Genomic DNA, 14305 nt, shown 5'->3' with positions numbered 1-14305 from the left:
TGTTAAAATGCTTGAGCATGTTCATTTAAAATGGTGAGAGATATTTCCATATTGCCTTCACAAATACTTGTACTAATTTCTACTTCTACCAATGATACATGAGAAACTCTCATTCTAACAACATTCATTTTCAATCAAGTCATTATTTTTACTCATTTGCAGCTCATCCAGTCTGTTTTTGACCAAATCACTTTTGCCTAAATTAAAGACTCTCACTCCTGCTACTTAGCAAAGTTCAACCTACTTCTATCTGTTGTACCTTCAAGTACTTTCAATATGTATATACTTTACTCTTTAAAAAAGCAATAAGAGTTTTTTGAGTGCTCGCTACGTACTCAGCAATGTACAGGATATTATTCTTCTTTAGGAGCTTCTTGTATGATTTTATATTAAATCATTTTCATCATCAATGCCATTGAAAAAAATTACAGATAAGACATAATCACAGTATACTTTGTCTGTGAACATTACACTGTAAGCTCCAATAAGTTACTTTTGTCTGTCTTGATGCCTAAAGCAGTACCAAGGCCATCATAAATGCTCAATAAATATTTACTAAATGAAAAGTGAGTTTAGCTAGTTGACATTATTGTGGAATTTATCTCAATCTTGTCAGCACATGAGAGCTACCATTAGCTGCCTGTCTCTCAATAATACATACCCCAAAAACTTGAAACAGGAAAAGGCCCTGTAAAGATTCAATTAGTAAATCTATCCAGTGGCTCAGAACAGATTTGAAGAGTCACATTTAAGGAAAAAAAACAATTGCTCCGCAGCCAGCAGAGCTTAAATAATACCTGATTGATGGTGTTCACATATCTAATGGGACAAAGTATTGATCAAAGTAGCATTAATAATTACGGAATATATTACTTAAAAAATAATATAATCACCTTGGCAAGCATGGAAAGTACCCATCCAAGTACTATCTAGGGAAGAGGAAATCCTACTCATTGGACTTTGAATATTTCTAGTCCTGATGGCAAAGTTACCGCTGGAGGATACAGAGGGTTTTAGCCAAAGACCTTTGAGTTTTCCGGTACCTTTGGCTAGCGCATTCCCAAGATGAGACGGGTGTATTAGGCCATATAGGCCTTATACGATTAACATTCTATTACACTATCTCCCCTCATTCTGATTCCATGCTCACTAGGCAACTTTCTCATTGTGATTTGGCTTCTCATATATGTCTGCCTACTAGGGGATAATGCACTTCTTCTATAAGCCTTGACTATGACATCTCTTGGTGAATAAATAGCCCCTGAATATCATTGAGTTGCCTATTTTCGTTTATTATCTAGAGAGAAATGAGCTTGTTTTGAGTTCCTTTAGTTAGCCTGGACAATCTCACAAGATGTGACTATTCCTGGACCCTGGCTAAAACAGGAAATCTCTGGATCTTCAAAGTGGAGACCAGAGCCTAGAAAGTGTCAAACTAATTGACATATGACTCAATAAGTTGCTGCCTGACTGTAAGCAGTCTTCCCTGGATGAAGCACCACCACTTTTGGATTAATTTCTCTTGGTTTCTAGAAAACTATTTTTAAATTAATTGAAATAAGATTTATGAAAAGTACTTCAGAAACTGAAAATTAATATATTATTATTTTTAGACTTGTATTTATACTTTTACTGTGAAACACAATCACTTGTCTGAATTAATTTCTTAGTGTCAAGGTTATCTGTCAATTAAAAATAAAAATATCTTAATTTCATATATCTTGTGTTTCTTAAATGAAACATAATCATTCCTTTGAACATAATGACAACTGTACTCATGTCACAGGATTTTCTTAAGCTGGCAAAATTTTCTTCATTTTAGAAAAATTAACAGTACCTTCCCTAATTAGTGAATGTACTAATTCTTCCTCCCTATTTAAGTAACTCATGTTTCATGGTTACCATACCTCCTTCCTGTGCTCTAATAAAATCAGGGAAAATTATCTGAGATATAACCTTGAGAGGGTAGCAGAATCAAGCTCCTATGTGTGATAAACTCAGCATTTTTTAAAGATGGACATTCTATTCTTTCTATATTCAACTTTCTAAAAGTCAAACTTGAAGCAATTTCATACATTGATGGGAAAGTAAGTCGGCATGCAAATGCCAACCTATTCTTGGAAAATTTCATTTTCTAGGTTTCATGTGTTTAAAATTTGGAAGAAGTCAACACTAGGTCTTTTCTGATAGAAGTCATACCTGGTTCGGAAAAGTTTTCCCCTTTGTTTTTCAATCAGCCTTGTAAACTAAGGAGGAATCGCCATGCATCATTACCAATCTATTCTTTACTTTTTCGCTCCATGACACAAATTACAGGCCTTCTCATTTGAGGAAGACATAATCACAAGTATGTAGTAAGTGTTTCATACATATACAATATAATTTTCACTGTGCAGATTTTAATCGAACATAATACCTTGACCACTGTAATAACCTATAATAATCTACTCAAAAATTAAAATATATTTATTGACAAAAATAACATTTACCCCAATGGGAAACAGAGCTTCATTTTCCAGCAATGAGGTTTTTGATCTGGACCTTGAAGTTACCTTTGGAAGAGTTTCTACTGCAGGATTACTGGGAAGAGGCTGTAATCGAATTGGAGGCTGCATATTTCCTGGAGCAGTATATGGTCGAGGGGCTGTCTAGACAATTAGGGGAAAAAAATTCCATTTAAATTAGTATCTTGACATGTTTCCAGAACCAATTAATAACCCAATAAATTGCCTAGAGTAATTAATGGTGCCTTTTTACCGAACAGATTAAACTTGAATTATGTCTTTCCATTATACATACCCTTATGACCCAAAGTATTTGTTAAAACATATGGTTTTGAAGTCCTCTACATAACTAAATGCCACAATTATAGAGTATTCTAGACAAAGGAGATGTCCTCCATTACATTCCCGTATTTTCATTCATACTGCAAACTTGCTGACAATAACTAATTTATGCTCTTCATACAATGGCTTTGCTCAATTTAATGTTACATTGAATAATGTTCCTATTTTAGGAGTCTAAAAGTATATTATTGGAATGGACTCATTTCTGTCTAAATGTCTTCAATATAAACGCTATTCTGAATCTTTTAAGCCTTAAGACTGATGCTGAAGTAAAAGCAGACAGTATAATTCAAACAAAAGAGGAAAGGAAATGCATTACAATTTATTCAACGGCATCCTTGAAATACTAGGAAAACAAAAATAAAAAAATTGTAACTGGCAACTTTGGAAAATGTATATAAAATTGGATATGTTTTGTATGCTAGATATTTTCCATTTGTCCCTCTAGATCTACCATTCACCTTTTCTGGCCTGACCTAGACTCTGGGGGTCACTCCTTTCGGGACTACACCCACTAACCTCAGGACTGCAGCTGGAGTCCACTAGTGACAGGCACTAGCAGGAGATGAGATTAGGATCTTTCTTCTCCTTGACTCACCCTGCGGGGTCATAATGGGCCAGCTGGGTCCCTCTACCAGAGTCCACAGCTCCTACTGGGAAGCCCTCTCCCAGCTACAGGTACTAGCAGCTGGTTCTGGTGTCCAATTCCTCTGTTCCCCGATTAGGCCTGGGTGCTGTGGCTCCTGATATGCTGACCCTAGCATGCTTAGCATCCCTAGTTGGTTTTCCTTAGCCCTGCCTACTTCTTTGCATATAGCTTATTAAACACTTTCTAATTACACTGTTTGAGCCATCTGTCTGTCTCCTGCTGAACCACTGACTGATGCATTTTCTAATCAAGAATATATTGCAGCAAATGCCAAAAGTGCTTTTATAGTGCATTAGAAGTGCTTTTGGGGCATTGAAAGAATATTGTTAGTTTAGTATAAAGATTAGCAATGTGGCTGGGTGCAGCAGCTCACACCTATAATCCCAACACTTTGGGAGGCCAAGGTAGGTAGAACACTTGAGCCCAGGAGTTGGAGATCGGCCTGGGCAACATGGTGAAACCTTGTCTCTACAAAAAATGCAAAAATTCGCTGGGTGTGATGATGTGCGCTAGCTACTCGTGAGGTGGGAGGTAACCTGAGCCCAGGCAGTGAGCTGGGACTGTTCCACTGCACTTCAGCCTGGGCCATAGAGGGGGGTGCTATCTCAGAAAAAAAAAAAAAAAAGATTAGCAATGTGTCCAAAGTAGAATACATGAGACTTTTGACCCAATTGTTCGAATGCAATAAAATAGTAGAAAGTCTATCAAGAATAGTACATACATATTTAGGAAGGAGGATGACAAGGATGGTATATAAGTGACTAATGAAAAGAGTTTAATACATTAACTTTAAAGAATGGTGAACAACAAATATTCAGCTCTGGAAAAGTGTGTGTAAATACTTTAAAAAATGATGATAAGGCAGCTCCTACTACCAAAAACCAGCCTTAGAAGTTAGGCTTGAGAGGCATGTCATATGTTGCTAAATCTCTGATTTTGTTAAGTCAACATTTATTGAAATCCCACCATAGAAACCATGAAAACATAAAAAGTAATTTTTAACATCTAATGGCAACACAAAACAACTAGTGTCAAATTAACCACGCAAATACTGCCAAACAGACAATAAAACACCTGAGACCAGAACTTAGAAGTAAAAGTTCTTAGAATCTTTAGGGTAAGCCAAAGAGGCTAATACAACTTAAAGTTCTACAGAAGCAGTTAGATTTTATCCCAATGGTAAACAAGAGAAGAAAGTGGATAAGCAGAGAAGAAGGATAAATTTGAATATCCAACCAGGAAGAAAGCTGGTTGTGAGCAAGACATGGGAAGAGTAGCAAAGATAATATTCCCCAATATCTGTTTTCTTTTCTTCACTGGGAACATGGTTATTATGAAAAAAGATACATTTCCCAGCATCCCTTGGAATTCTGTGTAGATGTATGCCTCAGTTTTGGCCAATAAGATGAGAGCAGAAGTGACACATGACACTTCCAGGTCATGTGCTTAGAGAGAAGATATGTGCTCTCACTTTACCCCTTCTCTCTTTGGCGAAACATCCAAATGGTGATAAACCATCTTGGCTTTTATGGATAAAAGCAACACCCTAAGTGTGGCAGATCAGCAACACAAAAGGAGTCTGGGCTTTTGATGACTTCACAGAGTTAAGATAGCATGCCAGCTGAGACTCATGTATAAGCTGAGATGGGGAGGAGACCCTTTTGTTTATGCCAATGTTATTATATTTACAGTTTTCATACACAAACCTATATCACAACCAGTATGAGAAGCCAAGTGGATTGACTAAAGCAGGATTTGGTTTTTTTTGTTTTTTTTTTTTTGAGACAGCGTCTCACACTGTTGCCCCAGCTAGAGTACAGTGGCGCGATCTCGGCTCACTGCAACCTCCGCCTCCCGGGTTCAAGTGATTCTCCTGCCTCAGTCTCCTGAGTAGCTGGGACTACAGGCATGCGCCACCAAGTCCGGCTAATCTGTGTATTTATAGTAGAGATGGGGTTTCACCATATTGGTCAGGCTGGGAGGATTTGGTTTAAAGAAACAAAAAATAAGCCTACATGGTCCAAAAGGTAAAAGGTCTTAAAACCCACAAAGAGAAATTAGAACAGAGGTTTCTGAACAAAGGAATCAAATCACCCAAAATAATTCTTTTGAACTTTGTAAAACAAACATGCCTCAAGGATCTCTCCTGTCAAATAATCCAACTGAACACAAAAACTTGAAAAATCTATGGTAGAAATTTAAGAGAACAGTTTACTGCAAACTAGAACATGATCTATTGGCTGTTGTGCTCTCTAAATTTTACTTCCCTACATTTGCATATAGATGTCATTCAGTTAGATGAATGTGGTAGTCAAATGTTTAACTGATTACATTTATCTCTAAAAGCAAATCTGCACCATTAACTAACAGCTGTGAGCTACAAATTGTTGTAGTTCACATCAGAAGCCACCTTAAATTTGTTATATTTTAAATTGTGTGTAATATATTTTCTTGGAATAAATATGGCATTGTAGCTTAACATTCTGAAAACCATACCAGAATATGAATTGAAATTAACTACCTGGTGATTACTTAGCTTAGCTGAGCATTTCTCATTCTTAGTAGATCAGTGTGGGTGAATGTTCCAAGCATATGCAGAATTAGCTGAAATGATTTTCCATAGTTTTAATGGGAGTGGTACAGCTAAAAATCTGTATACTATTTTGAAAGTTTAGGTTACCAAGGGCACTAACATTGTATTGGATGCTTTCCTTATTCACTTAAAAAAGTTAAAAAAGAAAAAAATCAATGACAATATCTCAAAAGGATTATTATCTTCATCTCAGGGACACTTGGAGATCATAAGTCAAATTTAAAGAATATGTATCCAGATGGAAAAAAAAGGGAGGGGGATTTGGATGTCTGTAAAATGGGACCTATTTAATTCCAAGATCACAATAGGTATCCCTTACAGTGTAAAAGCACCATCAGGGCGGGCCACATGAAGAATCCTGGCTTACCAGAGAGAAAGGTTTTTGAAGCTGGTGTCAGTGTTTCCTGTAATTTTAAAATTACTTTTTCACTCCTACTACATTAAGATCTGCTGGATGTATCATAAACTATTTATTGAGGGTGTTCAGCTGGAAAATTGAAAAGAAAGCCTTTCAAGGATTTTTCCTCTCTGAAACAGGTGGGAAGACAGAAAACAGCACTTGATTGTTTCTTTTGTTTCACTCAGGTTAAGCTTTTGAGAGTCTAGTTAATTCGCCATCCAATAAAAGAATTTGTATACATATATATTCAAATCAAACCTGGAAATAGGGTGACAACAAAGGAAAGATGGTTGCTTTTCATCATTTGAGCTGTTCATCAAGAAATGTCAAAACATATTTACCCTTTGAAAAATGTCAAAGCTTAACACTATATGTGATGAACCTACTTCAACAATCTGTGAAAGCATTGCAATTTCTCCATAAATATTTTGCAATTCAGAAAAAGTACATGTTAACAAGGAAATATATTAGGCTACACAAAGCAAGAATAAAGACATAATCAAGCAATTCATTTACAACTTAAACCATCAACCTCCAGCAAATGTTCTATAAATCTTTTCCTGTATCTATATTGTTTCAAGGTACTTTACCTTCCCTCAAGCAAACACCACCTTTAGATTAGAAATGAATCAACTTGGAATAAAATATCAGTGTTTAGTTTCTTCAGATAGAATTTCTGTACCTTTAATTATTTTTATCTTAGAGTATGTGCACAGACTCTAAGCACAAGCTCAAATGTTAGTATTTAGCCCAATATGCTTTTTGGTACCATTGAATATGTACAGATAAGGTGGAAGCAGAAGGAACAGCAAGAAAAAAATCCAGAGGTCAGAAAATATAGAATATGTATAGTGGTCCCATTTTGCTGCATTGAAGGGTGCTAAAGAGTAATCATGCAGAAAAAATTTGGAATAGCTAATTTGAGGTCATATGGCTTAGGGTCTTAAATGTCACCTGAGAGTCTGAGCTTTTCTATAGGGAATACAGGCCAGGGAAAGTATTTGGGTATGTAAGTAACATAAGTAATCTGGACTTCCAGAAAACTAATCTAGCATTAATGAGCAAAATTGATTTGGCAGTAGTGATATTGACTAGAAGTGAGATATTCAGAAGACACAGAGTTGAACAGATATAAGACTATATTTTCATTCACTAGAACTGGCAGCATTATGGAGACATGCTCCCAGAGAGTATCCTTTCTGAGAATGAGAAATAATAAATTAATTAGCTGGGATACTGCATGACGAAGTGTTTAATATTACTCACCAGTGCTAATGGACTGGAATGTCCTTCATCAACCAGAACACTATGGCCACGATTAGTCTTTGGGCCAACTGGTGGGTGGGGAGATAGGATTGGCATGTTATTTTCAACAGACCTTCTTGTGTGCTCTCCCTAGAATAAGAAAGCAATTTAGCAAATAGATGCATAGTTAGTAATCTAGGTTAGATTATGCATGACATGTACGAAATACTGTATGACTAAAGAAATTCTTTCTCATTTCTTCCAAGAGTTACTTTTGTTAAGGAGTTAAGTGTGGTGGTAAAAGGAAAGAAATTGAGTTGGCTTTAGTTGTGCTCAAAGAAATAACTACAAAAGCAGTGCATCCACCATTTTAGCAATTATATTTGTTAATTTGCTTCAAGCAGATCACTACAAAAGGCATAATGAGCTTTACTACTGCAATCAGTAGACTACCAGAAATAGTACTTTTCTATCTTAAAAAATAAATAATTCCATTAGGCAAAAAGTGTCCCATGTTTTAAAAAATGAGAGCTAAAATATATCTTGTGCCAAATTCAGTAATAAAGTGAAAATTGTTCAAATAAAAATCATATGAAGAGGCACAAGGGTAGCAAATCTCTGACAATGCTACAATATGCCCATGTACTTCCTTTAGTGGGTCTGGCTACCTGGGCAAGGGTGAATAACACACAGCAACTTTTCCTGCTTCATGCGGTGTGAGTGACTCTTTTTTTTCCAGTAACCACATTTTCTCCATCAACATTTCAGCAGATAAATTATAGAATCTATGACTCAGTCCTTGATGTAGGGCAATACTGGCAAAGTTGGATTAACCACAAATCTCTACACACCAACTCTTTGATCTCGAAAAACTGACCCATCTTCTGTCATTTGAAAACATTTTCGTAACAAAATTATCTTCTCACCCTGATAAAATAGACCTGAGTCCATCAGGCAAGGGTGAAAAATTACTGTCTTTTATGGCAAGTTATTCTACAGAAGCTTTACAAATATTCATCAGTCTGTGAAATGTATCTTAGGCCACACATTTGTGATACTACAGTACACAGAAAATTAAGAACAACATGTGATTACAAATGACTTAGGAAACTGAGTAAAACTGCCAACCTAAATGGAAATCTTGAATTTAACTGAATATCTCATCTCTTGATTCAAGTTTATATTTCCTGAGTTCACTGCAAAGAAGATATATTTTAAAAACAGAAAACAAACAAGGAATTTTACAATGCGTTTTACAAAATCTACATTTTATCATGCTTTCTTTTGCTAAAGAGGATCCTTTCCACCATGTATTTCCGTGGGTCACATTCAAATGAAAATGGGTCATTGTATCATTCTTAAAAAGCCCTGTTTTCCATCAGGTTGGAAACATTACCATCCATTTTTACCTTTTTAAGACACAAACAAAAATCCCTTGGCCTCTATCACAAGAATATATAAAAGCAAAATTTCAAGAACATTTTCAAGTTTGTCTTTGAAAGGTTTGTGCCTCATTAAAATTTATTTTTTACAAACAGCTCCTATTTTTGTCACAATCTTCTGTAATGATGATGGCTAAGATTTAGGCTTGGTGGAACCATCATTGACTTCAACTATCTTTTAACCAAAAGTAAAGTGTCCCCGGGAACTGGAATCATAGTTTCACTGTTTTTTTTAAAATCATAAAATAATACTATGAAGTAAAAGAGAGTTACGTAACTCCTTACCTTAAACCTCTGGATTCGCTCCTTCCTAGCTAAGGTCTCCAATTTCTTTTTTATTTCAAGCTGATGGTAACGCTAAGTATACAGGAAAGAATAAAGGAGAGGACCATATCGGTTATAGCAAAGACCAGTTTAGAGGAAAACAATTCCAACAGCTAACTATATTCTCAATTACTCCTCTTGTCATTGAGATGGAGAAGAATCATCTGCATCAGTGCACAAGTGGGAATATAAATTTGTGCAACTATTTGGAAATTCAATTTTGAACATATATTAAGCAGTTAAAAGTGTTCGTAACCTTTAACCCTTAAATTTCATTTCTAAACCTGTGGGAAATCTAAGTAATTTTTAAAAATGTTTTATGCACAAAGATAGTATCTGAAAGATTTTTTTTCCTTTTTCTTCAAGGCAAAAAAAAAATGCAGAAACAATATGAACTATAAAGAGAATGGCTATATTTCTGGCACATCCATATGATGGAATAAAATATAATTGATAATTTAAACAAGGTTCACACAGATTTTGTCTAAAAAATGGACAATGCACATAATGCAGGATAAAAGCAGGATACAGAATTTCACAGAAATACAATTTAATTTATCAGGCTCATATTGTGTATCTGTCCCTGTGCTAGGAAGGTGCTTCACATACATTATTTCTTCTTGAACAACTCTAATTGCCAAGCCACCCTATTTTACAAACAAAGGCACTGAGGCAGAGGATAATGAACTTGCTCCAGGTCATATCCCCAGCCAGGGGAGGAGCTGTAATTTCAACCTTGGCCTATCTGACACTAACTTCCTGTTTTTCCGCTTGTTTTTTCACAAAACCTTGTTGTCCCTGTCACAACATAGTATGAGTTTACTAAGGTAGAAATATGAATAGAAAAGAGACTAGAAAGAAATGCATGTTAACAGCAGTTGTCTCTGAAAGGAGGAATTTTAGTAATTATTTCCCATTTTTATGCTTCCCCCCAAGTTTTTGTAATATATTATTCTATAATTTAAAAATAAGCCTCATGTAAAAATAACCTGCTTAAAAGGCAAATTGAAATTAATTAGACATATATGAGAGTGTTTTATTCATTGGCCCTTTGAAAAAATGTTTCCCCTCTGTTCTTAGTTCCCTCCTGCTGCCTTAGGAACCCTGCAGACTCAATAATTCCCTATCATCAGTCCTCTTCTTAACACTTCCCTTTCCTCTCTCTCTTCCTCTGATCTCCTATCCACTTTTCATCAAACTGTTCAATTCACTATCAACCTTTTTCCACCTTCCATTTATTCCCAACTCACTGTAGTCATCCACATCTACTGACTTGCCACTTCCCTACTGCTGAAACTACTTTTGCCAAGTCCACCAATGTTTTTGTCTTCTGGGTCAAACCTAATTTCCTTTTGTTCCCCCAGTGCTCGTCTTATTTAACCATTCTGCAGCTTGTGAGAACCTTCCAGCTTCCAGGATACCATTCTAACAGGCATGTTTTTGACCACTTGAAGGTTCCTTTTCAGCCCATGCTGTTGTTCTTGATCTCCTGCAGTGCACATACCTCCAACCAGGTGAGAAAGTCTTTCTTCTGAGCTCTTTCTTCTTCCTCACTCCTTCCCATTCAGTCAGCTTAAATCTTTCTCCCACTTCAGCTTCTCTGTAGACAGCTGCATCTCCCAGCATTACCCCTACTGCTATTAGCCCACACCCTTTGGCAATAGCTTCCTGATTGACCTCCCAACTCCAATCTTTTCCAGCTCATGAATCCATCTTCCACGTTTTTAGCAACATCATCTTTCTAAAACAGCTCTGCTCATTTCTTTCCCTCCCCTGCTGAAAAGCATTTCATCGCCTCATCACCTACACCCCAAACTTAGTTGGGAATTTAAGGCTCTCCAGAGACTGGGTACCAACTTGTTGGAGAGTGTCACTTCCTGCCACTCCTGCCAACTAACCCACTGTGCTGTCTGGCCTCAGTGAGGGTTCCTTTCCATCTACCATGTCCTTTCATACCTCTGCAACTTCTGAGGTCGGGAACACCTTTCCCATGTTTTCACAGGAACCCTCACTCAGTCTTCAAACAGCAAGACGTCTGTTCAGCTTCCTCTGACTCCCACAGAGAAAAGTCATCCTCCTTTTCTTTTCTGAACTCACTCTATTTGTTCCTCTCTTCTAGCACTTAGTCACATTCTACAGTATTTTTTTTTAATTCTACCTTGCAGCTTCAACGCACAGCCTCATACTGGCACGTGGTAAGCCTGCAATTATGGCTTGTTGCATGAGTGAATGCATGAGTGTGAATATAGCAGTATTAGCAAGGAGCATCAGCATAAACTAAATGTGAGACAAATGTGACAATTTAAAGATAAATATTGTTTGTTCTATTATATTTATATATTATTTATTCTATTATGTAACAATTATGTTATTTAATATATTACATATTAACATTTAACTAAAATATTTATTCAAAACTAGGAATCCACAAAGACTTAAATAATAGCATATTCAACAGTTACGATGTGTCACAATGTGTTAAGTGAGATTTTGGAAAACTAGACTTCAAGGATTAAGGCTAACAGAGAACTTAGTACCTATTCAGTAAATTTGAAACAAGGTATTAATTTTATGCTGCACTACTTATTGTTTTCACAGAAAAATTACAGCTAATACTTTTATAAGCAAGAATTTAGGGCCACAAACAATAATTCTATGTAATTCATGGGCATGATATGAAGCACAAGGTGAATTCCTAAGTTAACAGATCATACACATCTTAAGTGAACACTTCATCTACCTAATGTAGCATAATAATAAATATTTTCAGTGGCACTAGACTTACTATTGGTTTACTGATGATTCTACAGTTGTTCATAAATGTTTACTGCACTCACAGGTCAATAGTTTTATGAGCCAAGTGTTCTAATTTACTGCTTGTATGTCAAGCCAAGAAGTGACATGCTTTTCACAGAGATTAAAATGGTGTTGATGCTTGAAACTACAAGTTCCATGGAGCAAGGCTGAAATAATTTATCAAATTAGCTAGATATCCCATTAAGACACCCTGTCAGATTAAAAAAATATATTGTTGATGCTTGGTTTGTGCATCTACGTTGACCAGCGTGGCCTGCGGTAGGAGGGACAGCAGATGTTAAAATCCCTATTCCTTGAAATGTAACATACGGTTGAGCTTCAGAGCCTTAAAAGAATAACAGATCTGAAATAATTCATGGCAATGGAATTACTGATATTTAAACAGATGTCACTTTTTTTAGCAAATGGAAATTGAGGTACAGATGGTGAGGGCTGGTATGTTTTAGAGTAGCCATTGTGAATGAAAAATCCCCATTTGGAAAATTAAATATCACAAAATATATAATGATGTCCGTATTTTTCTCCAACTGAAATGAAGAAAAGCTTACGCTAGACTTCTGGCTCCTGGCTACTCAGAGAGATATTGAGTATTTCTTTGTTTTATTTTCTTTTTTAATGAAATGCAGAAAGAGTATCTCTTTTTCTAGGTACAAAAGCATTATTAATTATCATATTAGACAACATCAATTACAAAAAAAAGTAAAGATTTATACCTCCATCTTCAGTGATGTGGAAGTAGAAAAAAATAAAATAAAATAAAAAATAAGTATATATTTTTACCTCCATATCAAGAACTTTATGAAAAATTGCCTGGGCTAAGCATTCCCGGATATATTTTTGATGATCCCGCTTCATAATATTTAGTTTATATTCTTTTTCAGAAAGTATTCTTCCACTTCTTGTGATCTGTCATGAATAAATAAAATACATAGAAATATAAAATAGAAAATATGGTGTTAGTTTCCAAAAAAGGGAGGCTGGAGGGTAGAGAAGACACACACACACACACACACACACACACACACACAGAGAGAGAGAGAAGGAGAGAGAGAGAGAGAAAGAGAGAGAGAGAGAGAGGCATTGGGGAGGCAGGGAGGGAGAGAGAAAAAAAACAAGGAGGGGGAGAAAGAGAGAGAAAGCAGCAGTAGCTTTTAAGCCTAAAGGAATATATCACTATGGTTGATCAACTTTCACTTTTAATGAATATTTCGTGAGGCAAAAAGGAGAAAGGCAGTCTCATATACCCTTCATTGTGAAAACACACACAGGTGGTACACTTGACGTTTGAAACAAGATTTTCATCACAGTAACAATTTTCCCTTGATGGAACCCAGGTGTTCTTTTCATTTCTCTTTTGAACACTTTCCTGGAGGAAGGGGGCGGGGTACTACTTTGAAACAATGACCAGGAGCAGTGATCACAGGACTGATGATCTTGTAGGAAATACTTTGAAGGGCAAACAGGCGAGCTACAGAGGAGCTCATCAGTTTGCTTTAAAAATAATTGGTTTCATTACTTTGTTTTCCTACTGCTTTTTTTTCCCTCCAGTCTCCAGCCCAAAGTGTAATTTAATTTGTTGTTTTGATTCAGGATTTTACAGATGATGCATTAGCATACATAGAAGATATTCAATATTGGTCTCAACTGGCATCATTACAAGTCCTAGGAGTGGCCATTTTTCTTGTGGATTTACTTATTTTTCTTTTCTTTAATTCTTCCTGTGGGCATGTTTGTTGATTTGTTGTATTGTTCTCTATCCCCTGTAAACGAAGAGCATTACCCATATGGATTGTTCGCCTTCTTCTTTTCCACTTATTTAAGCTTTGCTCCCCTCTTTCATGCAAGCCACATACTTTTCTTAATTCTGCTAACTGCAGTTTTTAACACTACTGTTGCAACACACTGGAGTATTAAGATCAACCAGAGTTGTGCTACAAGTGATGGCTTATTGATAATCTTTTTTTGTAAATACATTTTCCAATGGAAGAA

At 36.1% G+C, this 14305-nt stretch overlaps 1 protein-coding gene across 4 annotated transcripts in view; it reads right to left on the bottom strand.

Moving 5' to 3' along the window:
* Positions 1 to 14305, bottom strand: part of ERICH3 (glutamate rich 3) — a 105761-nt gene that overhangs the window by 65796 nt on the left and 25660 nt on the right. For 3 of the 4 annotated variants that reach the window (XM_032155572.2, XM_032155573.2, XM_058439664.1), the window contains exons 3-6: positions 13097 to 13222; positions 9461 to 9532; positions 7755 to 7883; positions 2490 to 2648 (exon numbers count right to left, since the gene is read on the bottom strand). In XM_032155572.2, coding sequence (XP_032011463.1) covers positions 2490 to 2648; positions 7755 to 7883; positions 9461 to 9532; positions 13097 to 13222 — 486 coding nt within the window. Of the gene's footprint in view, positions 1 to 893; positions 1045 to 2489; positions 2649 to 7754; positions 7884 to 9460; positions 9533 to 13096; positions 13223 to 14305 lie in introns of those variants that run through there. The other variant, XM_058439665.1, reaches the window with a different exon arrangement.

Source organism: Hylobates moloch, unplaced genomic scaffold (genome assembly GCF_009828535.3).
Source record: "Hylobates moloch isolate HMO894 unplaced genomic scaffold, HMol_V3 SCAFFOLD_5, whole genome shotgun sequence".
Taxonomy (NCBI): domain Eukaryota; kingdom Metazoa; phylum Chordata; class Mammalia; order Primates; family Hylobatidae; genus Hylobates; species Hylobates moloch.
The sequence above is the reverse complement of the archived record's forward strand: the minus strand, read 5'-3'. Positions and strand labels throughout refer to the sequence as shown.